We start from the raw sequence: 22,876 nt of genomic DNA, 5'->3' as shown, positions 1-22,876 counted from the left end.
TTCAGTTAGAATTCCCCTTACCCATGACACTTCCTCTTAGCAGGTTTCTGTCCACTGAGCCAGACCTTGCTCCTTGGCTATCAATCTCCACTTGTCCTTCTGTGTTCAGAGCTGTACTTCATCTCTACCCTATCACAACATAGCGCGCCCCCACCCCACGTTCCACTGCAGCAGTCTTCCACAGATAAAGCCTGCTTTTAGGGCTTCCCAGGTGGCTCAGTGGTAAAAAAAAAAAAAAAAAAAACTCACCTGCCAATGCAGAAGACCGGGGTTTGAACCCTGGGTCAGGAAAATCCCCTGGAGAAAGAAACGATAGCCCACGCCAGTATTCTTGCCTGGAAGATCCCATGGACAGAAGAGCTTCACAGGCTCCATTCCATGGGGTTGCAAACGGTTGGACACGACTTAGCGACTAAACAATACCTTCTTTAAAAAATGTCACAAATAAAGTTTTCGTTAACACCAGCAAATGAGTTTCCTTCCCATTTCTACCTAGCCTCCAAAACTAGTATGAGCCAAACTCTCAGCGCTTCCAACGGCCTGGTCCTTTAAGGCCATAGGGTGAATGATCAAAACCAGACGCCCTGGGGTGATGCCCACGCCACCCAACATCAAGGCAGCAGGGGCAGAAGTGAAGGCTCTGACCCCCTGCATGCCACTCCACACTGACACCCTGGTCCTCCTCACTTCTACAGGCCATGGATGCAGGACTTGGGGGTGAACTTTGAAAAGTCAGCATCTGCGACTTTCCTAAAGTACAAATATTTGGCCACTTTATTTCACTGAACCTTGATTCTGCTGTTGTTCAGTTGCTCAGTAGTGCCCGACTCTTTGCAAGACCATGAACTGCAGCACACCAGCATTCCCTGTCCTTCACCATCTCCCGGAGCTTGGTCAAACTCATGTCCATCCAGTCGGTGATGCCATCCAACCATCTCATCCTCTGTCATTCCCTTTTCCTCCTGCCTTCAATCTTTCCCAGCATCAGGGTCTTTTCTAATGAGCCGGTTCTTCGCATCAGGTGGCCAAAGTACTGGAGCTTCAGCTTCAGCATCAGTCCTTCTAATGAAAATTGAGGATTTATTTCCTTTAGGATGGACTGGCTTACCTTGATTCATCTCTCTGAAAAAAGAGGACTGACTGATAAAATGTGGGTGAGAAACTGCTTTGTATACGGTACCGTTACAGAGGTAATCGCGCGTGTCCCCATCCCACAGAGAAGAAACCAAGGGAAAGGCCCAACAACCCTAGAACACAGCTCCACCCTCTCGCCTTTAAAATCGGGCGGGGCGGGGCCACGGCATCGATCACTCGGCGCTTCGCTAGGCATGCTTTGGTGGGCAATCGAGCTGCCAGTGATCGATACTCCGGCAAGCTTCTGACTGCTCGGAGGGCCGGAGCGTTCGGTTTTCAAAGGACAGGTCGTCGCCGGCCTCCGGCGTGTCGATACCGTCCAAATCTGAGCCAGGTAGGCGAGCAACTCGAGAGAAGTGAACAGCTCTGGCTCCTTAGAAACGGAGGCCGGACAAAGGGGGAGGACTGCGCAGGCGTCGGATGTAGAGGGAAAGCGGGCAGGGACTGTCTCGCGCGTGCGCCTTGGAAAGCCCGGGGCAGCCCTTCAAAGCCCGAAACTCAGCGAGGCCTTGGGGAGGGGAAAACCAGGGCGGCGCATGCGCTCTGAGAACGCAGTTTAGCGGGTCGACTCTCCAAAGCCGCCGAGAAGAGGGCCTAGGTCCCGCGCGTGCGTAGTGCTCTCCTTATGCCAGGTATTGCTTTTTGCGCTTGCGTGCGACCAGGCTGTTGTGCGCTTGCGCCGTTTTTAGTGTCTGATTGGTTCGTAGCTCGCTTGCCCGGTAGCTCAACAGGTAAAGAATCCGCCTACAATGCAGGAGAGACCCGGGTTCGATTCCTAGGTCGGGAAGATCCCCTGGAGAAGGGATAGGCTACTCACTCCAATATTCTTGGGCTTCCCTTGGTGGCTAAGCTGGTAAAGAATTCGCCAGCAATGGGGGAGACCTGGCTTCAGTCCCTGGGTTGGGAAGATCCGTTGGAGGGGAAGGGAAAGGTACCCCACTGCAGTATTCTGGCCTGGAGAATTCCAGGAGAGTCCATGGGGTCGCAAAGAGTCGGACACGACTGAGCAACTTTCACTGATGCGACTCGAAGGCCCCTGCGCTTCGCAGTGTTTATACCGGCAGGTGCATGCCGCCCATCTCTGCCTGGCCAGTTACCCTTTGTTGTCGGTCTGGAACTAGGAAGACTGAGCAGGCTTGAACCATCGGGCCCCGAATGCAGACCGAGGGAAATAAAAGTCCCGGGAGAGGTGCTGGGAAGGGAAAAGATGTGAAATCTCCCGGTAGAGGCATGGTGGGGATACATAGAGCCCGTCTAGCCCACCCGTCCTGGAGGACCCGATGGGGCCTGTGCATGTGGCCGCCTGGAGGAAGCGGGTGGCTGACTCAACAGGGGTTAACTCTGAGCATAGGTGTCGCATTATGCGCCCTCGGAATCCAGCAAAGATAAGTCGTGGTGCTTAGCAGGGTTAGAGCAAGTCAGGGCAGGTGCTGGGATCACACCAGCAGTCTCCACCCCAAGCCTTTCTGCACTTTACAGAACTGAGCGGCCTGTTCCCAGAAAGCTAGATTGAAGCTGATATATTCCGAGAAGCACTTCAGAGCCTTAAAGATAATTTAAGAGAATTCTGGGATGGCTGCAGTGGCTTCCAGAAGGCTTTATTTTAGAGCTGAGAGGAACCCACTTAGGTTGTTGTCTAACAGCCAGCCAGACACCACTTTCCAATGATGTACTCCATCTGGATGTGAATTCATGAAGCTTGGGACCCGAGTTAGGCCATTGGTTGTGTACAGCCTGTACTTGGCTCCTTGGTGTTTTACGTGACCAGCAAGAAGCTGTTTTGAAGTTCACTTTAGAGTGGTCTGTACAGCCAAGGCAAAAGTCACTGTGAGAGGCTAGCTCATACAGTCTTTTTCCGACAAGCCCCCCAGCACCACCCCCACCTTTTCAAGATTATTTCATATGCCAGCAAACAGACCTTTATGTAAGAAGTCAAGTCAGTCCACTGAGAAGAGCAGTTCTATGCAGCCAGTACCTGACCTTCCCATGAAAGCTGTCTTACATGGAGAGGCCAGTACAGACAGGTGGTGCTCTGGGAGGTCAGTTTACAAAGCTAGGACACAGGAACATTCTTTAGAAGGTTTGTTCATTTAATACAACCTTTTATAAAAGGCAATTCACCTCTACCCTCACCCCTTTTGAAAAACAGCCATCTGTAACCAACAAGACATCTTTTAAGGCCAATGCCAGTTAATCCCAGGGAGACTGACTTTAAGGTGAGTTTAGAAGGCCACTCGGGCTTTTTTGTATGGCAACATTCAGGAAACTAAGATCATGGCATCTGGTCACATCACTTCATGGCAAATAGATGGGGAAACAGTGGAAACAGTGACAGACTTTATTTTTTTGGGCTCCAAAATCACTGCCGATGGTGACTGCAGCCATGAAGTTAAAAGACGCTTGCTCCTTGGAAGAAAAGTTATGACCAACCTAGACAGCTTCTTAAAAAGCAGAGACATTACTTTGCCAACAAAGGTCCATCTAGTCAAAGCTATGATGTTTTCAGTAGTCATGTATGGATGTGAGAGTTGGACTATAAAGAAAGATAAGTGCTGAAGAATTGATGCTTTTGAAATGTGGTCTTGGAGAAGACTCTTGAGAGTCCCTTGGACAGCAAGGAGATTCAACCAGTCCATCCTAAAGGAAATCAGTCCTGAATATTCATTGGAAGGACTGATGCTGAAGCTGAAACTCCAATACTTTGGCTACCTGATGCAAAGAACTGACTCATTTGAAAAGACCCTGATGCTGGGAAAGATTGAAAGCGGGAGGAGAAGGGGATGACAGAGAATGAGCTGGTTGGATAGCATCACAGACTCAGTCATTAGTTTGGGAGTTGGTGATGGACAGGGAGGCCTGGCATGCTGCAGTCCATGGGATTGCAAAGAGTCAGACACGACTGAGAGACTGAACTGAACTAAACTGATGATTTGGGGGACTGTGGGTGTCAATTTGCCTGGAATAATGCCAGTTTATAACTCGTCCCTGAAAGCTACTTCCAGTATTCAGCACTTCCGGTATTTGACTTGTGTAATGTGAAATTCCTACATGCAGAAATGACGGTCCCAAGCAGTAAAGAACAGAGAAAATGATGAAAATAAACAATTTTGAAAGAGAAAAATAAATGTATATTTTACCAAGCTTAGGCTTATAAATAAAAGGCTTATATACATAGCATCCTGCTTCCCAGGTGAAGAAACCACCTGCCCGTGCAGGAGACATGGGAGCCTTAGGTTTGATCCCTGGGTCGGAAAGATCCCCTGGAGTAGGAAATGGCAACCCATCCAGTATTCTTGCCTGGGACATTCCACAGACAGAGGAGCCTGGTAGACTACAGCCCATGAGGTCACAAGAGTTGAACATGACTGAGCAACTCAGCACTGCCTGGCATCCTGGTTTGTATGGTAAATTCTGTGGTTAACCGACCTATAGCTAATTACCAGAGGCTGTTTGTGCAACACGCGTGTCCCTTTTATGTGGAGCTCTTGGTCAGGTGTGGGGGGTGGGCAGATGGGCAGTGTAAAGGCCAGTCCACAGTCCCACTCTGAAAGACTGTTCATACAATTTACCCTGATTCCCTCCTCTGGAAGGCCCCCTTCATTTACTACAACCTTTTATTAAAAAGGAAATTCAGTGAGGAACTCTGGGAAGCAAATCAGCAAAGCCAGGCCATGAGGCTATTCAGGCTGATACCTTTCTCCAGAAAATTGCTTGGTAACAATTGTCAAGAAACCTTTCTGTCAGACCAATGGGGAATGCTGGAAGCCTGATCTGTAAAGCCTGGATGTGAGGCCTGAATGAGCTTCCCAGTTTTGCTACTGGTAAAGAGCCTGCCTGCCAGTGCAGGAGATGTGAGAGATGCCTGTATGATCGCTGGGTCAGGAAGATCCCCTGGAAGAGGGCCTGGCAACCCACTCCATGGGTTGCCTGGAGAACCCTATGGACAGAGGCGCCTGGCGGGCTATGGTCCGTGGGGTCGCAGAGTCGGACAGGCCTGAAGCGACTTGGTGCACACATACGCACGCACACAGATGGTGGCCAGCATGGCACCTCACTGTGGCTGCCACGTGGTGCCCTTGTAAGGCTCTCTGGGAGGCTAGTGTTTAAGGTCAGTCATGAGACCTGCAGGGCCATTTCAGTGACTCATACAGAGGCAACCTGTAAAACCATTTTGAAAACGAACTCGGCTCTCCTGAAGCTCCCACCTCTGAAAGGCTGTGTCGTGCAGTGTCAGCATAAGATTCTGAAGGCCTGGTTGTAAGACATTTGCTGAGGAACTCTGGATTCAAAGTAAATTCCTCCGGCTATTTAATGTGGCCAAGAGGAGGCTGTTTTGTACAGCCGTCTTGAGGCCCCCCTCTCAGAAGGGTGGTCCATGTGGCCATCCACCTGAGGCTCTCCCGCGACCAGTTGGCAAAGCAGCCATTCAACCACCTTTCATTTGTATTTATGAAAACCAAATGCAAGACCACTTTGGGAAGCCATTTTGCAAAGCAGCACATAAGGGCACCTTGAAGGCTGGTTTTGTCAGGCCTTTGTGAGCTCTGCGACGTCACCTGGGGAGGCCGGTTTGCAAAGGTTAAAAGTCTGCATCCTAGGGAACTAGTTTATAGGTCATTTGAAACCCTCTAGGAGGCTATTTAATAAGGCCACAAGAGACCAATTTACAGAGCTGGTACGTAGGCCCAGTAGAAGCCGTTTTTCCATTAAGGCAAATAAGTGGTCTTCTGGGAGACCTTTTTATAGACCTTTGTGAGAAGCCAGAAGAATATGAGGCCTCTGAGGTCTTTGCACACCCAAGATGAGATTTTTCAAATACCACTTAAGGAGCTCAGACCAGTGCTGTGTGACAACCTAGAGGGGTGGGATGGGGGTTCAAGAGGGAGGGGACATATGTATACCTGTAGCTGATTGATGTTGCTGTATGGCAGTGAAAGGCGCTCAGTCCTGTCTGACTCTTTGCAATCCCATGGACTATAGAGTCCATGGAATTCTCCAGGCCAGAATACTGGAGTGGGTAGCCTATCCATTCTCCAGGGGATCTTCCCGAGCCAGGAATCGAACCAGGGTCTCCTGCATAGCTGGTGGATTCTTTACCAACTGAGCTATCAGGGAAGCCCCGCTGTATGGTAGAAGCTAGCACAATATTGTAAAGCAATTATCCTTCAATCAAAAGCAAATAAAAATGTTTTAAATGTGGAAAGCAGAAAAGAAAGAAGAAAATTAAAATTACTCATGTTTTGCCACTTGAAAAAAAATTGCTTTATAAGACTTACATGAGACACTCAGGGAGATGAGCCCTGAGGCCACCCAGTTGGTGGGTCCACGTGCTCTTCTGCATGTGGCTGGTGGATAAGACCACCAGCGCTGGAAGGCTGCACTGTGAAACTTTTCTAAGATTGCTGTTAACGAGGCCAATGCAAGGTGTTTAAGAATCTTCTAGGAGCTGGAGACAGGAATCATCCTGGCAGGCTTGGGCCGGGCCACTCAGGCTGTCTGAGTCCTGTCATGCAGTAAGCCAGCTGGGAAGGATAACCACTGTGAACCAAGGCCTGAGCTGGGATCCAGAGCTCCAAAAGCTGACACAGTCCTTATGCCTGAACACAAAGCGTGTTCTGGGTACACACTGCCACTTGATATAAAGTTTTGGACACATTGCTTATTTTCTCAAATCTCACTTCACTCACCTGTAAAACCTCACATTGTAGAGTTGCGAGGGATATGTTAGATAATGTACACAAAGCAGGCAGCATTGGAGACTCCCTGGCGATCCAGAGGCCCGGACTCGGCGCTTTCACTGCAGGAGCGTGGTTCAGTCTTAGCTGGGGAGCTAAGATCTGCAAGCTGGGTGACGAGCCCCAAGAGACAGACAAAGCCTGGAGCATTGACGTGGCACAGAGGGAAAGGGCATGGAGGTTGACCAGAAGTTTTAAGTCCTGTCTCTGTGCCCTTGATTGACTGTGGTGTTTTGGTTGAGTCACTTCATTTTTCCTCCTGGACTTTAGTTTCCTCATCAGCGAAATAGGAGGGTGGGGTTTCAGGGAAAATGACCACGTACATCCCTGTTCACTTCCCAATATTGTGAGGAGCAAAATTAGACGGGGATGCTAGGGAAACCATAATAGACCGCTCTTACTTTTGGACAGGACCAGGATGAGGTCCCCCAAACACAGTAACAAGTGGGAAAGGTTTGCCCTTCTCTTGTGGGAAGTGATAGGATTTTCTCATCTGTAGAATGAGGATAATAATAATTCCTCAGAGTTTTCTTCAGAGTTAACCTAGGGAATTCCCCGGCGGCCCAGTGGTTAGGACCCTGTGCTTCCATCACAGGGGCCATGGGGTCAATCCCTGGCCTGGGAACTAAGATCCCACATGCGGCATGGTGCGGCCAAAAAGAAAAATGGAATTAACCCAGCTGTCTGGCTTCACCATGTGTTGGCTCGTGGTCTTGCGGCTCTGTTCCCTCATCTATAGATCACAGATTGGGGGACTAGACTGAGGTTTGGGGTTTTTTTTTTAAATATTTATTTATGTTGGCTGTGCTAAATTGTCCTTGCTGCGTGCGGGCTTTCCCTAGCTGCAGAGAGCAGGGGTTACTCTCTTGGGTTAATCCCAAGCAGTGCTTGGGATTCTCATTCAGGTGGCGTCTCTTGTTGCGGAGTGTGGTTTCTAGAGCACGGGTTCATAGTTGTGATGCACAGGCTTAGTTGCCCCGAGGCATGGGGGATCTTCACGGACCAGGGATCGAACTGGCGTCCCCTGCACTGGCAGGTGGATTCTTAACCACTGGACCACCAGGGAAGTCCTGCCTGAGTTTGAAATTTCTGCTCCACCTCTTAAACTAGCTGAATTGCTTTGGGAAGTCACTTAACTTCTCTGCTGCAGCTTCCTTATCTGTAAGATGGAGGTAATAATACTTTCCTCAGAGTTTCTGTAAGAGCTGAGTATATATAAAGTACTTGGAGCATTCCTGGCTTACAGTAAACACTTCATGTACGTTATCAGCTTTGTAGGGTCATCATTTAGGGGAGGGAATGAGGCAGTTCATATCATACTCTTATGGATTCTACCTGCTGAATACACATATTCCTGAGCTGGTGGGGAGTGAGCTGGAATGGGGCCCGGAAATAGGAATGGCTTGCCTGGCGCACCTTCAGGGGCCATATCTCTAGCATCCTGCACGCAAGTTTGCTTCTCTATCTACTGCTACCTCTTCACACACATTAGGGCCGAAGGGAGCCATGTCTGTCTTCCTGTTCTCTCTGAGTTATAGATAGAGTCCCAACGTGTCCAGGAAATCTCATAGAAGTGCTTACTATCTTCTGTTGTTCTATCACTAAATCACGTCTGACTCTTTGTGACCCCATGGACTGCAGCACGCCAGGCCTCCCTGTCCCTCACTATCTCCCGGAGTTTGCCCCAAGTTCATGTCCATTGAGTTGGTGATGCATCCAACCATCTCATCCTCTCCCACTGTCTTCTCCTTTTGCCTTATTATCTATGGCGTATTCCATGGACAGAGGAGCCTGTATGCATGGATAGTAGCCTGCCAGGCTCCTCTGTCCATGGAATTCGCCAGTCACAAATGCTGGAGTGGGTTACCATTTCCTACTCCACTAAGCACCTGTGGTTGTTGGGAAAATTCAGTTCTGGAGGGCTGTTGGATTCCAGGAGGGCCCTCAGTTCCTAGTTTGCTGTTGTTCTAAGCCACCCTGAGTTCTTTGTCATATGGGCCCCTACAGCAGGGCCACTTGCTCATCAGTGCATGCAAACCAAGAAGGCAGTAGAGAGAGTCTGCCAGCAGATGAATGTTCCAGTCTTATGGAACCTGATTCCAGAAATGACATCTCATCTCTTAGGCCAAAAAGTTAATAGCTTCACATGGCTCAGACGGTAAAGAATCTGCCTGCAATGCAGGAGACTTGGGTTCCATCCCTTGGTTAGAAAGATCCCCTGGAGAAGGGAACAGCCATCCACTCCAGTACTCTTGGAGAATTCTATGGACAGAGGAGCCTGGCAGGCCACAGTCCATGCGGTCACAAAGAGTCATACATGACTGAGAGACCAACACACTTAACACACACCAAACCTACACAGCTGTTGGTTGCAGGCATGTATTAATAGTTTTCTATTGTTGATGTAACTAATTATCGCAAACTTGGTGACTTAAAACAATAAGAATTTATTAGCTTACAGTTCTGTAGGCCAAAAGTGCAACATGGAATCAAAATCAAGGTCGCAGGAGGGCTTCATCCTCTTCTAAAGGCTCTAGGGGAGAATCTGTTTCCTTGCCTTTTCCACCATCTAGAGACTGCCCACATTCCCTGGCTTGGGACTCCCTTCCTCCATCTTCAGAGCAACACTGCATCTCTCTGACAGTTCTGCAATCACATTCCCCTCTGACCCTTACTTTGGCCAGGAACGATTATGTCAAGGACTTCAGTGTTATGTTGGGCCCAGCCAGATAACTCAGGGTAATCCCTTATTCTTAGTCACATATGCAAAGTCCCTTTTGCCATGTTAGGTAACATCCTCACAGGTTCTGGGGTTTAGGATGTGGACATCTTTGGGGGACATTATTCTGCCTACCACTCAAATTACAGGTCCTGCCCATACTCAAGAGAAGGGGGATTGATAGTAGCAAGCAAGGATCACTGGGCTCTCTTCCACCAGAGGGTGACTGGCTTTCTTCCCTCCCAAGAAGTGAAGCATCTGATGGGGCTTTATCACAAGCAAGTCTTCATTTTTGCCTTCACCATCCACCAGTGGCTCCTGAGTGTGAAGGGTTCTTTCATTATGAACCTCAGAAACCAACCCTGGCTGACATAAGCAAGAGGAAATTTCTTGGAAGGCTTTTGGAGCCCATGGAATAGACAAAAAGCTGGAGAACTGGACTTGGAAAAGACAAGAACTAAAATGGTTCTGCATCCTAGGACTAGTAGACCATGAGTGCGAGACCCTAGCAAAAACAGTCTGGTCCAGAAGCTGCCACTAGGAAGAATGAAATGTCAGCTGCCTCTGGTCTAGCTGATCTCCTTAAAGTTTACATCCAAAAGGGGCAACTCATTGACTAGCGTGGGTCACATACCCACCCCTTGGCAACATCCCACCACACTGAACTCGGGGCATGAAGGAATCTCTCAAAAGGAAGTGGAGATGTGTTGTTAAGAAAGAGAAAAGATTTCAAGCCACCGACACTCAACAAATGCCCCCTGTGTTCTCTGCCTCTCTTTCCTCAGCACCAGAAGGAAGTTACTGATCAGTCAGTTCAGTTCAGTTCAGTTCAGTCGCTCAGTTGTGTCAGGGCAGGGTAACTGTTACAGCAAGCATCAACACTGCAGTGGCAAAACACACATTTATTTTTTGCACATGAAGCATTCCGGCCTGGACATTCCTGGTTAGGGGGCTGTCTTGTGGCTCTGCCCATCCCCTGGGGCCTCAGAGTCCTTCCCTTCCAGTCAGTGGGTAGGGGTGGTGTGGAGGTTCGTATAGGAAGTGTTTATGGACCAGGCCTGGACCCTTCCATGCCCTGTTCCATGCATTAGCTGGAACATGGTGTCATGCTCACATCTAACTGCAAGTGAGACAGAGAAATGGGGTCTAACTGTGTGCCCAGAAAGAAGATGGAACGGACCGTGGTGAACTTTAAGCCAGAGTTTGTTTTTGTAAAGCAGGTTTCATTGGGACACACCATACCCATTTGTGTACACGCTGTGTAAAGCTGCTTTCATGCTACCGTAACAGAGCAGCAGCAACAGTGACTGTATGGCCTGCAAAGCCTAAACTGTTTGATATCTAGCCCTTCACAGGTAAAGTTTGTTGACCCAGCAGTCTCTGCAAAAGCATGACGGTCCCTATTTCTTGGTTTCAAATGTGATAGGGATATGACAGCTGTTAGTATAACACCTACAACCTGTGTGCGTGCTCAGTCGCATCCAACTCTTTGCAACCCCATGGACTATAGCCCACCAGGCTTTTCTGTCCTTGGGATTTCCCAGGCAAAAATAGTGGAGTGGGGTACCCTTGCCTTCTCCAGGAGATCTCAGCCCAGGGATCAAACCGGCATCCTTTGTGTCTCCTGCATTGGCAGGCAGATTCTCTACCACCGAGCCACCTGGGAAGCCATCACCTGCAACACAGTAGTGCAAATAGATAACCATAAGTGTGAGCAGGACACTAGTCACTTAATAGTAGTTATTCCTGGAGACTGGCCTGCCATCTGTGTATAATGTCCAGGCTAAAATTACTAAAGGCATCAACTGTGATAAACCTTTTTGTATAGGATTTATGTATTTCCAGGTTTCTTCCTGAGATGGTTAAGGTAACATTCCTTCAGTAGTCTGAATTTAGTGCCCACTATGAGCCTGACTGCAAGAAACTCAGGGGCCATTCAAACCCAAAACACTGTCAGTGAATCTTGGCTGGCTTCACATAGGGGATCATTTAAGATGGGCCTTAAAGGTGGGATAGGAGTTTGTCAGAGAGGAGGGGTGTTGGAGGCATTCCAGACAAGGACAGTTGTTCCCCTCTGAACAAACATGGGTCTAGTGACCACTGCGTGCCTAGTATTATGCCAGGCCCTGAAGGTACAGTGGTGACCGCAAACAGACGGGGACCCTGCCCTCACAGGAAAAGACCAGTGCTGAAGAATCAGTGCAGATAAGATGTACATTACACGGGACAAGTAGGGAAGCCTTGGGAACCTGTAGGGGACCAGGTCTGTGTATGGTCTCTAGATCTCTTTATCTAGGAAAATTCTTTATATATATTGGGTTGGCCAAAAAGTTCATTTGGGTTTTTGAAAAATCTCAGTGGTTGACATTCTGGCCACTGGATGTCATCACAGACCTAGCTTTGAAGAAAGCTTATTTTTTGAAAATATAGAACCACAGGTATATAGGCATAGAACATGTTTTGCTGTAACTTATTTTTCCCCGTGTGTGCGTGCTAAGTCGCTTCAGTCGTGTCTGGCTCTTTGCAACCCTGCAACCCTGCCAGGTTCCTCTGTCCATGGGATTCTCCAGGGAAGAATACTGGAGTGAGTTGCCATGCCCTCCTCCAGGGGATCTTCCCAACCCAGGGATCAAACCCATGTCTCTGACATCTCCCGCATTGGCAGGTGGGTTCTTTACCACTAGCACCACCTGGGAAACCCATCTATATATCTATATAGATGGGCTTGTTTTATATACATATATATTTATATATATATATGTTTGTTCATATATATTTTTTTTCCCTCTAGCACCCATTAGACTGAGCTGCCTGGCCCGATGGCGGGGCCCAGCGCGCTCTGGGAGGCCCTCCAGGCCCTCCTGCCCCGCACCAAAGAGGAGCTGAAGCTGGAACTGGGAGAGAAGGTGGAGGGCAGCGTGGTGATGCTGCTGCAGGAAGCCGCCGAGCTCTTCCACGGGGGCCAGCGGCGCGAGTGTCTGCAGACCTGCGAGGTGCTCCTGGACTACTCCTGGGAGAAGCTCAACACGGGGCCCTGGCAGCACGTGGACAAGGACTGGCGGCGGGTGTACGCCTTCGGCTGCCTCCTGAAAGCCGTGTGTCTGTGCGAGCCGCCCGGGGACGCCGCCTCCGTGGCCGCCGCCCTGAAAGCCTGCGACATGGGCCTGCTGATGGGGGCGGCCATCCTCGGAGACATCCTCCTCAAAGTCGCCGCTGTCCTCCAGAAGCACCTGCTGTCCGGAAAGAGGCCTGCCCCCGGCCCGAGCCAGGAGCTGCCCGGCACAAAGGCATGGGGTGGCGGGGGGAAGCGGGGGGGGGGGCAGCCAGTGGCCACGCCCAACAAAAATCCATCAGCCCTATTTTCCTAGAAGTCAGGGGTCAGCTCTCCCCTGGGGGGAAGCCCCCTGGTGTGCTGACCCCTGTTGAAAAATGGCATCTGCATCAATTTGGAAACAGAGCAACCTCTTTCCTCAACTTTTTTTTTTTTTCAGCTTGTGCAAAAGCCATGCTCCTTGGGGAGAGTGGGAGGGTGGGAGCATTGTGGTTCCTGAGAAAAAGGACTCAGAGGGTTGGTGTGGCCAAGCCCTATATCCAACAAGAGCCTGTCTCGTTCAACTTCTTCCTGGCCCCTTGGTGGAAGTGTCACCACCTTTTCTGGCTGCCTCTGTCTCTGTGTGGCCGAGTTTGAGATGCTACAACTTGTGTGACTGATTGGTCCTGCCCTTTAGATCCTTGCCTGTGTCCTCATGGGCTTCCCTGGTGACCCAGTGGTAAAGAATCTGCCTGCAATGTGGGAGACCTGGGCTAGATCCCTGGGCTGGGAAGATCCCCTGGAGAAGGGAATGGCAACCCACTCCAGTGTTCTTGCCTGGAGAATTTCATGGACAGAGGAGTCTGGCAGGCTTTAGTCCGTGGAGCTGCAAAGAGACGGACACAACTGAGTGCTTAACACTTGTGTCCTCCTGGTGTTTAAGGGCACGTGCCAGAGAATACCCCACAGATCCTCGGGGTGGTGGCCAGTCACTCAGTCGTGTCCAACTGTTTGCAACTCCATGGACTGCAGCACGCCAGGCTTCCCTGTCCTTCACCATCTCCCAGAGTTTGCTCAAACTCATGTCCATTGAGTCAGTTGATGCCATCAAACCATCTCATCCTCTGTCGCCCTCTTCTCCTCCTGCCTTCAGTCTTTCCTAGCATCAGGGTCTTTTCCAATGAGTCAGCTCTTCCCATCAAGTGGACAGAGTATTGGAGCTTCAGCTTCAGCATCAGTTCTTCCAATGGTATTCAGGGTTGATATCCTTTAGGATGGACTGGTTTGATCTCCTTGTAGTCCAGGGGAACTCTTAGGAGTCTTCTCCAGCTCCACAGTAATACTGATAAAGGTTAACTGTTACTATTGTTACTAAGTACATCTCCACTCTCCTAGCATTGATGCAAATTCCTGGTGAAATGCCTCAAATTCTGACCTTTCTGTGGTTGTTGCCGTCTTGCTTTTCTGAACAGAAAGCGAGGAATGACCACATGCCGATTCCAGATGTGATGACAGAAAGAACAGTGCCCCGGCTTCACTGTCCATCCCTCCAGTACTTCAAGAAGCATTTTTTGGTTCCAGGGAGGCCTGTGATTTTGGAAGGCGTGGCCAACCACTGGCCGTGCATGAAGAAGTGGAGGTGGGTGTCTGCTGAGGGCTGTAGGGTTCCTCTTCACAAATTAGCATCCCCAAAGATGCCCAAATTCCTCTTCCCATGGCCCCGCAAGAGAATACAGCCTCATAGATGCTTAACTGCCAATTAAGTGAGACGGACTGCTGAGGGGTTAAACCTACATTGAAGGCACCGTCCTCTGAAGCAGTGCCAGAGGTTATAAGGTCCTTACCGGCTGCAGTCTGTTTGCCCTAAGCAGTTATTCATGAGTGCATCATGGCAGTCCAGTGTTAAGTGTATTATGCCATTTTGCAGGATCTCAGGAATTCTGTGAACTTTCTCAGGGGTCCCCGAGGCTTGAAAGTAGAAATAAGAACCCAAGACAGCCCCACCCCCTCTCCACGGGCTCCTGGGTTTGCTGTCTCCTCATGGCTGCTTTGAGTCCCTCCCCAGGTTCATGGTGGAGGCGTCAGATCAGGCAGCTGGATGGTGGCCTGGAAACGAGGAGGCGTGTCTCAGGCAGGTGACAGAGCCAGCCTGAGTCTTGGCGGTGGCTTTATGGGAGTAATCGTTTTCCCTGACATGGGATGGGCACTGTCGTCACCTGCGTTTTACAGACGAGGAACAAGGGCTCAGAGAGGTGAAGAAACTTGCCGTGGGTCCCCTGGTGGGTGACAGGCAGGGCTGGACATGGCACCCGGCCACCAGAGCTGAGGACTCACCAGGCACCTCACCACTGGCCCAAATAAGGTCTCTCTGCTTGTGACAAGGCATGCGAGAGAGAAGTTAGGAGGCTAGGCCAGCTGGAAAATAGAACTGCCCAGCAAGAACCAGATTCATCAGTTTTATCTGCAAGCAGCTGCCCAGTGCCAGGCAGGGAAGTGACCTCACCTCTTTGCACCTGCATCTCCTCTGCAGTGAAGTGGGGTCTCCCTCCACCTTGTGAGCTTTTGTGCCAATGAAAGGAGCCCAGTGTGAAGCGCGATTAGCAGGGCGCCCAGCAGGTCTTAGCGTAACGATGGCAATGCTGACCCCTGTCTTCCGAATAGTCTAGAGTACATCCAGGAAGTCGCTGGCTGCCGCACGGTCCCCGTAGAGGTCGGGTCCAGGTACACGGACGAGGAGTGGTCCCAGACACTCATGACGGTCAACGAGTTCATCAGCAAGTACATCAGGAATGAGGTGTGTCATTCGACTCCAGCCCCCTAATACCCCTGAGGGAAGGAACACATTACATGTGTGGGCAGAATAACTTCCATATGTCACCAGGGGAGGTTTTGGAGGAGTCAAGAAACCATACTTGAAGGGCCTGTTGTCAGTAGGCTGGCCAGTGCAAGGAAGGCAGGATGTATGGGTCCCCATGTCAGGTCCTTTTGTTTTTTGGAGGGTTTTAATTATTTATTTTTGGGTTACAATTCAGTGCTTTTTGGTATATTTACAAGATGGTGCAACCATCACCGATTTGTAATTCCAGAACATTCTCATCACCCTAAAAAACCCCACACTCATGAGTAGTCACTTCCTGTATCTCCTCCCCACCTATCCCCAGGCAGCCATGAATCTGCTTTCTGTTTCTGTGGATTTGCCAATTCTGGATATTTCACATAGTTGGAATCATACAATATGTGACCTTCTGTGTCTGGCTTCCTTCATTTAGCATAATGTTTTCAAGGATCATCTCTGTCACAGCACTTACCTGTTTATGGCCAAATACTATCCCTTTGATGGATAGCCCACGTCTTGTTTATCCATTCCTCAGTGGATGGCCATTTGGGTTGTGTCCACTTTTCAGCTAGTATGAGAAATGCTATGAACATTTTTGTGTGGACATGTGATTCCACTTTTGGGTCTATATGCAGAGAGGGATTGCTGGAGCAGGTGGCCACGCTGTGTGTAACCTTTTGAGGAACTGCCAGATTGTCTTCCATTTTGTCATTTCTTAACAGGGAGGACCTTGGGTGTCTTCCTCTTCCTGATACCTGTTGGCCGCTCTGGCCACTGTTGGGGTCAGGGGCGCCCAGCGTTGTATCTAACCTGCCCCCATCTGACCCTTGCAGAAGCCCTCAGGCATACTCAGAGAATCCCTCAGCATCCAGGAGCCCGGTTTGAAAAGCACTGATCTTTTCTTTCTTCTGCTTGGCAGAATTTTTCACAAAATGATCATCTCCTGTGTGGTCAGAGATGTGGGAAAGTGGGCACTCCCATTAACGGCTGGCGAGGGCATAAATGATGTAGTGTTGGGAAAACAACCTGGCAGAAGCTGTTAAGATCTAAAATGTGTGTAATGAGTGTGCTCCTTGACCGCACTGTTCTACTTTTGGAGGCATATAAACAGAAGGACCAGAGCATTCGGCTGTTTGGGCTTCCCAGGTGGCGCTAGTGGTAAAGAACCGCCTGCCAATGCAGGAGACATAAGAGACGCGGGTTGGGAAGATCCCCTGGAGAAGGGCATGGCATCCCACACCAGTATTCTTGCCTCAAGAATCCCATGGACAGAGGAGCCTGGCAGGCTACAGCCCATGGGGTCGCAAAGAGTCGGACACAACTGAAGTGACTCAGCACGCACACACGTGTGCATTCAACTGTTTACTGAAACACCATGGTAGAACCATGTGAAGGTCTACCAGCTGGGGGATGGTTGAATGGATAATGATGCATTATCTCTAAAACATGCATCCATCAAAAGAATGAATCACATATGTATGTATCGACTGGAAGAGATAGTCACGATGTATCATTAAATTGAAAAGCAGACTTCAAAGTAATGCATATTGTATGATTCCATTTTTATTTTTAAAAAATCCTTATGTGTGCGCAGCCCCTTCACATTTCATGGAAAGTGAGCCCCGGGGCTCTGGGTGACTTACTTAGGCCCACCTCTTTAGCACAGGCAGTACCAGACCCTAAGTGCCCCCATCAGCCCATTCCTGCTGGCTGGCAAGGGATGACATTGGCCCCGGGCTCCGAGGAGGGAGTCCAAGAGGGATGAAGAGGAGGGCCCTTGGGTGGTTGCTATGGGCAGGATGCTGAGAGCCAGCTGAACTGGCAGCTCCAGGGACCTCTTTGTCACAACTAACAGGGCTTCCTGTGTCCCCTCTGGTTTTTCTCCCGTGGAGCAGCCGAAGGACATCGGGTACCTTGCTCAGCACCAGCTCTTTGACCAGGTGAGTCAGACCACGCCCCTCCATACTTCACCCTCTCACCTTCTCCCACCTCACTCTGGGGCACTAGCCCCAGGGGGCAGGAAAGGGGTAGTAACCTCAGTTGCCTCCTCCTGGTTCTGCCCCCTGCGCTGAGTAGGGAGGCACACTCACCTGATGCCCTTCTCACCAGCAGGCAGCAGGGGGAAGGCCAGGCCCCGGGACTGGGCTGAGGGAAGAGGAGGCCACCTCCGGGTGGCCCCCAGGGGATGGAATGGGAAGCCCGAGTGTGGTCAGAACTGGTTCTGGGAGCCAGGTGAGGGTGGCAGGCTCCAACCAGACCCAGATCAAGTGAGTTCCTGCTGATCTTGACCCTTAGCCCCAGTTGGGACTCTGCCAGCCTCTGGGAGCTGCAGGTCCAAAGTTACAGCGGGGAGGCGGCGATGGGGCCAGGAGAGCTATGGTCTCCTGCCTAGGCCTCCCCATGTGAGGACTCATGGGTCCTTTCCCCATCCTCTCTTGCTAAATGAGGAAAAGGGGGATTTGAGTTGATCAGGCCTCTGCTGTGTGATCTCAAGAGACTGGCCTGTCCCATCCCCTGGCCTCAGTCGTACCAGGGCTCAGCCCTCAGCTTGGCTCCCTGTCCTGGAGCAGCTAATTGCCATTTGACTAGAATACGAGTAAGCACATTGAGAAGGCGGCAAAAACATGATTATTTTTAAGATGGACAAAGGCTCTGAAGCCGTTTTTGTCTTAGGCCCCCAGAGGTGTGTTTTCTCTTCTGTTGTTCCAACTACCATGGGGACAGTCTGAGCAACCAGAGCCCTGGGGCTGCCATGCAGCACAGAAGGGATGTCTGGCTGGCTTCTGCACGGCTTCTGGGGCCTTCTCCACCAAGCTCAAGGTCTCCCACCCAAAGCCTCTTGCCCCAAAACCTCTTACTGACTTTCCTCCCAGTGACCCCATGTTTCAGAATATTTTGTGCTAGGCCTGCCTTCAAGTCTCAGCCCCACCTGGGACAGTTTCTCCTCTTAGGGTCTCTGAATCCTTGGCCCGCGCCCCCAGTTACATCATCTGGCCAACCAATCACCTCTCAGGAATCCTGATGATGTCATCAGGGACCAGTCAGCTTCCCAGCATCCCACAGGGCCAGGGTCTGGCGTAATCCCAGCCAGAAACTGTGTGGTGTGACGATGAGCCTGGCGGGGGAGAAGCAGGTGCTTCCCAGAGGCCTTGGGGATCCTGCATGTAGCTTGAGGACCCCCCCACCCCACAGGACAAGGCACCTCAGGTCATGAACTTCTGCATCAACCCAAAGCAGTGGACACAGCAGCTTTTTTTTACAAGCAAAACAGCCCCAGCTCCCGGCAGGGAGAGCATTCCAGCCTTCCCTAGCGGTGTGTGCACTGAAGGAGTGGCCAGTGCGCCTGCAGACGTCCCTTCAGACCTGGAGAGCTCGCTCTGAAGATCCCTGATTAAGCTAGCAGAGTGGGTCCCCTTTGCAACATTTGGGGGACCAAACTTGATTCTGTGTTTAATTTCCCAGAGTCCCGGAGCACTTGCCAGTATGGCAGGCAGTCTTGTCAGTTGGGGTTCGGCAGGGCTACGGTAGATTGGCCTCGTTTGGAAAGAACCAGAGTCTCAGAGGAAACCACTCACACTGGCTGAAACCACTTCCTGACCAGACCTGTAGAGGCAGCTCCGGCCCCTCCCTCTGGGCGATGGATTCCGCGCCAGACCTGGCCGTGGAGCCCCAGCTGCATGCTGTCTGGTCGGAAAGTAGGGTGGGTGTGGGGGATAGGAAGACATGAGGGGGCTGCACCGAGGGTACTTGCTGTTTTAAAGTAGACAGTCCCCAAATGATGATGATTCCACTTTATGGTCGTACCAAAGCGATAGGCATTCAGTAGAAACTGTACTTTGGATTTTGAACCGTGCTCTTTTCCTGGACTTAGTGGTATGTTTACCATACTATGTGATGCTGGGCTGAGTCCCCCGGTCCCTCAATGCAGTCCATCACACAGTCACACCAGTAAGCACTGGATACACTTCAGCCACTCTGGACCTGGATAACATTCTGGTTTTGACTTTCAGTATGGGATCCAATAAATTGGGTGATATCCGTCAACACTCCGTTATAAAATAGACTTTGTGTTTGATGCTTTTGCCCAGGTGTAGGCTAACGAAAGTGTTCTGAGCACGTTTAAGCCAGGCTAGGCTCAGCTATGATGTTCTGTTTTCAGCTTCTGATATTTTCAAACTACCATGGGCTTATTGGGACGCAACCCCATCATAAGCTGAGGGAGAATCTTATCTCATTAGAGATGTTCACTGATGATGCTGGGGCAGGTGAGCCCACCCACCTCCTCGTGCAGCCTTGTCTGCCTGCCCCCCACCTGCCCCGGAGTCCCAACTTCACTCCTCCTGGAGGACACCCCCACCCCGGGACACCTCCACACAAAGGCACAGCACAAGCTCACTTCCAACTGGGTCAAGGTCTGCACAGCTTTAAGACTTCCACATATGATCACTTGATGCCACCAGCAGCCTGGCATGGGGCTGCCCACTTTACCACATCCTCAGCACCACTGGGTGTTATCACTTTTTCAGTCTTTGCTAATTTGATTAGTAGGAAATGATGACAGTTTTTAATTTGGATTTCTTTGCTGATGGGACTGAAAGCCTTTTTATGTATGATCTGATTTTTGTCCTTTGCTTATTTGTGTAACTTTACATATTGGGATCCTTATTATTTTATATGAATGTTCTACATTAACCTTCATTTACCACAGTTCAGATATTTTCTATTTTATTGGAATACACTTATTTTATATTAATATACTTATTTTCATTTACCTTAAATGTACTGATTGTGATTGCTTTACCATCAGTAAATTTTGGAAAAACCTTCCTCTCCAGAGATTTGATAAATAAATACTTAGTCTCATCTTTTTTCTTTGACTTTCTAAAATGTTGTGATAGATTTAGAAAATGGTAAGCTGGTTTATTTTTAAGACAAAGTAGTGGTGTCAGGTTTTTTAAAAAAGGAAATAAAGATAAAATGCATGTGACATGGAAAGAAATCTGAAAATTATAACCCTTCCCTAGTAATTATATATTTACTTTTTAAAATTGATTTAAAATTCCTATGCAGTAAAATGTGGCTAGCGTCATATTACACAAGAAGACAGTATTGGCCTTCTGCTTAAGAGTCAGTTGACATCTAGGCTGCTGAGTTGCACAGGCCTGGCCTTAACCTGCCTCATATGCTCTGTCAGATCCCCGAACTGAAGCAGGACATCAGCATCCCCGATTACTGCTGCCTGGGCGACGGGGAGGAAGAGGAGATCACCATCAATGCCTGGTTCGGTCCACAAGGCACCATCTCCCCGCTCCACCAGGATCCCCAGCAGAACTTCCTAGCCCAGGTTGGAGCTGCTCAGAACCTTGACCTTCCCCTTCCTTCTGGCCCAGCCACACATTATCCATGTTTAAACACCAAGGAGATGAACCACAGACAGGGGCATGGACCAAAGTGAAACCAGAGACTCAGTACCTGGCCTCAGGGAGGGGAGGGGCTGCTTCCAGACTCCTGTATCGTCTGGGATCCCATTGGATGCCTCACACAGGCAGAACAGGGCCGGGTGCCATCTCAGCATGGGGCAAGTGCCCCAACGGCTGCCACCCCCCTGCCATCCATCAGAGCCAGGTCAAATATAAGGAAGTTGCTCAGCCAGTGGGTGGTTTTCCTGGGACACAGGGAAGCCTGCGTGTGTTATAAGGGGAGGGGCGTGGTGGGGAGCGGGGACCTGTTATAAAACCTTCCGTCATAGGCAGAGAGGTTTGACAAGCCAGAGTGTCCTTCCAGTCCAGGGCCTATTCCCCGCCCGGGATGCGACAGAGAGGCTGGAAGCCCGACCACCTGGCGTGAACACAGCTGTCCCCTCTCAGCTTTGTGAACGTGGGCAGCTTGGCCTCTCTGTGCCTGCATGTCGGGGGGGATGATAAACCACCTTGGAGGGTCATGGCGAGGACTAGCCAACACACACAAAGCACTTCAACAGCAGTGGCCACAGCCAAGTGCCTTCTGATGGTTCAGGACAGCAGCAAAGGCGCTCGACCTAACGCGTCTTGCTGGGAGTGGGGCAGGCTGGGCAGGGAGGGCGTGTGCGGGAACAGCGGGCACCTGCTCATGGAAGGGTCTCTTCCCTGCAGGCGATGGGCAGGAAGTACATCCGGCTGTACTCCCCGCAGGAGTCGGAGGCGCTGTACCCCCACGACACACACCTTCTTCACAACACGAGCCAGGTGAGCCTGGGGGCCCCGGTGGGACCCCCACCCTGTCTCTTGAGACCAGACAGGTGACTCCCTTCACTTTCTCAGGTTGACGTGGAGAATCCCGACCTGGAGAAGTTCCCCAGGTTTGCTGAGGCCCCCTTCCTGTCCTGCGTCCTGTCCCCGGGCGAGGTCCTCTTCATCCCAGCGAAGCATTGGCATTACGTGAGGGCCCTGGACCTGAGCTTCTCCGTCAGCTTCTGGTGGTCGTAGCTGAGAGCAGGGGGCCGGGCACACAGAACGTGCTCATGGTCACACAGAACGTGCTCATGGTCACACACATCCTTCACACTGTGCCCGGCCCAGGGACCAACTGCCTGAGGACACCTTCATCAGAGACACGTAGGCCCAGGGGTGGCCCGGCCCGCTGTGGGTGGCGGAGGCAGGCAGGCCAGGCCCCCAGGAGGACAGTCCAGGTCCTCAACCCGCATGGAAGCTCCTGGGCTCCGAGCTGGGCTGCCTGGATTCAGGCCAGGGGCCCATCGCTGAACTCCTGTGTGGTTTGGGGCAGGCAACTCCGCTGTGCACGTCTCTGTCTGGAACGCAGGGCAGCGCTGGTCCTCACCACAGAGGGCCCCAGGGATGGGCGCGGGCGGAGCTGCGCTACAGATCTCAGCTGCTGTCACCAGGCTTCATCATTAGTTCGGTTGTTAACACCACTCCGTGCTGACTGGTCTTTCAGGACAGCCGCAGCCTGCGGGCTCTGGAGCACAGTGGCCGTGGCCCGGTCACGGGGCGGGGGGACCCTCAGTGTCTTGCTCAGCTCAGGCCTCTGCTGGGTGGTGAGGAGTCTGGGGTGGTTTCTGTCTTTGTTACCCAAGTGTAACCTGCCTTCAGAGAAGTGCTCACCCCCGCTCGCTTGGTGGATTTTCCACTCTGCACGCCCCCGACCAGTTTCCAGTCAAAAAAGAGAACATCTGGTAGGCCCCCCTCCTGCGCCTTGCTGTCTCCATTACCCAGGGGTCACTACTCTCCAAAGAGGGTTTTAGGTCAGGAGAGACCCAGGCTTCAGACTTCACATAAACACATTTGTTTCAGTTGTATAAAACATGGTTGGTTTTCTTCTGAGTTTGGACCAGGTGAGGATGCTGGGGATGGGGGTATCACAGACCTACAGGAAGAGCTGCAGAGGAAGCCCGGGGCCAGGCCTCCACCCACCAGGCCTCCTTC

General features: G+C 50.8%; 1 protein-coding gene across 1 annotated transcript; it reads left to right on the top strand.

The window, feature by feature from the left end:
- Nucleotides 1-1,339: 1,339 nt before the first annotated feature.
- KDM8 (lysine demethylase 8) lies at nucleotides 1,340-21,919 on the top strand. The gene is made up of 8 exons (XM_068969300.1): nucleotides 1,340-1,468; nucleotides 12,380-12,875; nucleotides 14,092-14,258; nucleotides 15,281-15,413; nucleotides 17,351-17,395; nucleotides 20,650-20,799; nucleotides 21,587-21,679; nucleotides 21,755-21,919. The coding sequence occupies exons 2-8, from the start codon at nucleotides 12,408-12,410 to the stop codon at nucleotides 21,917-21,919; spliced, it is 1,221 nt and encodes a 406-aa protein (XP_068825401.1). The 5' UTR covers nucleotides 1,340-1,468; nucleotides 12,380-12,407.
- The last annotated feature ends 957 nt before the right edge of the window (nucleotides 21,920-22,876 follow it).

The sequence above is a fragment of the Capricornis sumatraensis genome, chromosome 3 (assembly GCF_032405125.1).
Source record: "Capricornis sumatraensis isolate serow.1 chromosome 3, serow.2, whole genome shotgun sequence".
Classification (NCBI taxonomy): Eukaryota; Metazoa; Chordata; class Mammalia; order Artiodactyla; family Bovidae; genus Capricornis; species Capricornis sumatraensis.
This window is presented reverse-complemented; position numbering and strand designations above follow the sequence as displayed.

Excerpts from the sequence above, each read along its gene's own strand:
- KDM8 (XM_068969300.1), top strand. The coding sequence starts at position 12,408 with ATGGCGGGGCCCAGCGCGCTCTGGGAGGCCCTCCAGGCCCTCCTGCCC. Across the intron at positions 15,414-17,350 it reads GCAAGTACATCAGGAATGAG|CCGAAGGACATCGGGTACCT; the intron begins GTGTGTCATTCG and ends CCCGTGGAGCAG. Across the intron at positions 17,396-20,649 it reads AGCACCAGCTCTTTGACCAG|ATCCCCGAACTGAAGCAGGA; the intron begins GTGAGTCAGACC and ends ATGCTCTGTCAG.